Source organism: Penaeus japonicus, unplaced genomic scaffold (genome assembly GCF_977035675.1).
Source record: "Penaeus japonicus unplaced genomic scaffold, GWHDUDI00000001_assembly GWHDUDI00000011, whole genome shotgun sequence".
Taxonomy (NCBI): Eukaryota; Metazoa; Arthropoda; class Malacostraca; order Decapoda; family Penaeidae; genus Penaeus; species Penaeus japonicus.
Genome location: NW_028234413.1, coordinates 38,034,929 through 38,037,428, shown reverse-complemented (window position 1 = coordinate 38,037,428; position 2,500 = coordinate 38,034,929). Strand labels below are relative to the sequence as shown.

At 36.8% G+C, this 2,500-nt stretch overlaps 1 protein-coding gene across 1 annotated transcript in view; it reads left to right on the top strand.

Moving 5' to 3' along the window:
• LOC147471026 (uncharacterized) overlaps window positions 1-2,500 on the top strand; it is a 6,924-nt gene that overhangs the window by 3,623 nt on the left and 801 nt on the right. Inside the window, exon 3 of the mRNA XM_086541450.1 lies at window positions 277-367. Within this exon, the coding sequence (XP_086397576.1) occupies window positions 277-367 (91 nt within the window). The remainder of the gene's footprint in view (window positions 1-276; window positions 368-2,500) is intronic.

Here is a 2,500-nt window from a genome sequence, read left to right as displayed (position 1 = left end):
TTTTTTAAAATGCTGTTGGGGCATTGTTTTGGTATTAAAAAAATCCTATGAGGGCATTTTCTTGTTATTAAAAAAGGCTGTGCGGGCATTTTTTGTTATTAAAACATGGTACGGGGGGCATTTCTTGGTATTAAAAAAATGATGTGCGGGCATTGTTTTGAAATTAAAAAATGCTGTGGGGGCATTTTTTGGTATTAAAAAATCCTGAGGCCGCATTTTTTCGTATCAAAAAAATCCTGTGGGAGCATATCCAAAATTTTCCCGTGGCTTCTGCAGTAGAGAAGACCCTGGTTGGAAAAACCCTGTGGGACTACCACCAAGGGGGTCGTGGCAGAGGCACCTCTAAAAAAAAAACTATCGTGAGGAAGTAGGTTTGGTCCTTCCTCCTGCCGGGGGGTGGGGGGGGGGTCGGGGCCCTCGAGGTTAGAGGCGGAGAGGGAATGATACGGAAGTGGGTTGTTAGGTTGTTGTTGGGGGTTGTTGTCGACCCGGTGTCAACTACTGATGGAGGGGATGTTGGTGTTATTGTTGTTATTAAGATTATCTTTTTCTTTTACCATTTTTGTTATCACTGTTATCAGCTTTTTTATCATTATCGTTGTCGTCATTGTTATTATAACTGTTATCAGCTTTTTATCATTATCATTGTCGTCATTTTTTATCATTATCATTGTCGTCATTTTTTATCATTATCATTGTCGTCATTTTTTATCATTATCATTGTCGTCATTGTTGTTATGATCATTGTTATTATCAGTAATGTCATAATAACTTTTATGATGATTATTGTTATTATCATTATCATAAGCATTACTTTTATTATTCTTGTTGTTGTGTCCCTTTTATTATCACTGTTATCAAGTTTTTTTTATTATTATCATTATCATCATTTTTATTGTTATTATTATCATCACTGTTGTTAACATTAACATTATAATGATTATTATAATCATTATTGTTATTATCATTATCATCATTTTAATTATTTCTGTTGTTGTCGTTACAATCGTCATTATCATCATCATTATCATAAATACTATCATCGTTATCATCATCACTATCATCATATCATTATTTTCATTATCATCATCATCCCTACTCTTACCATTATCATAATTTTCCAACCATCATTCTAATCATCAGCATAATTACTTTTACCATTGATATTATCACCAATACTATCATCACTATCATCACTATCATCATATTACTATTTTCATTATCATCATCCCTACTCTTACCATTATCATCATTTTGCAATCATCCTTATAATCGCTGTTGCCATTGATATTATCACCAATACTATCATCACTATCATCACTATCATCATATTACTTTCATTATCATCATCCCTACTCTTACCACTATCATCATTCTAATCATCATTATAATCGCTGTTGCCATTGATATTATCACCAATACTATCATCACTATCATCACTATCATCACTATTAGTACCAATACCAATATTAGTATCAATACAATATTAGTATCAATACAATATTAGTATCAATATTAGTATCAATACAATATTAGTATCAATACAATATTAGTATCAATATTAGTATCAATACTATAATTATTGCAACCATCACCATCATCGTGGAAGGAGCCTGCAACAATATCACACCGTCTGCAACCGAGCGGCCTCTGTCTGAGACATTTCGCCTATATTCCATTACAACTTGAATGTTGTCTGATAAAGGAATCTAAATTTGACTTCTCGAAAACTTCTTCGTCAGATGAAAATTGTGGATGAAAATTGTGGATGAAAATGCGAGATGGGATGGGATTTAAAATATCAAGGAAAAGAGAGAGAGAGAAAGAATGAGAGAGAGGGGGGCACGGAGAGAGAAGGGGGGTGGGGAGATTGAGAGAGAAAGAGAGAGAGGGGGTAGGGGTGGGGGTGGGGGCGAGGAGAGAGAGAGAAAGAGAGAGAGAGAGAGAGAAAGGGAGGGGGTGGGGGCGAGGAGAGAGAAGAGAGAGAGAGAGAGAAAAAGAGAGACAGACAGAGAGAGAGACAGAAACAGAGGCAGACAGAGACAGAAAGATAGAAATAGAAAGAGGTAGAGAGAGAGAGTGGAGAGAGAGGGGGCGCGGGAGGAAAGAGAGGAAGGGAAAGAAAGAGAGAGGGGGGCGTGGGGGAGACCCAGGAAAGAGAGAGAAAGAGAGAGAGAGAGAGGAAGAGATAGATAGAAAAAGAGTGAGAGAGCGCAAGAAAGAGAAAGACAGGAAATAAATAAAGCGAGAAGAAAGGGAAAAATAGAACCGACAAATATACCCACACCACAAAACAAACCAAAAAAAAACAAAAAAAAGAAACATATATACACAAGACACATACTCCAATGCAGATCCCAACATACACTTCCCTTCAGCTGCGTCATAACACTGTTATGAGTCTGCAATTAACATCTTCGCTCCTCCGCCATTTTGTCTTGCAACTCTCCACGTTAGCAAGGCTGTAAATCCCGGTATAATTCACGACCTTTTCTCTAGT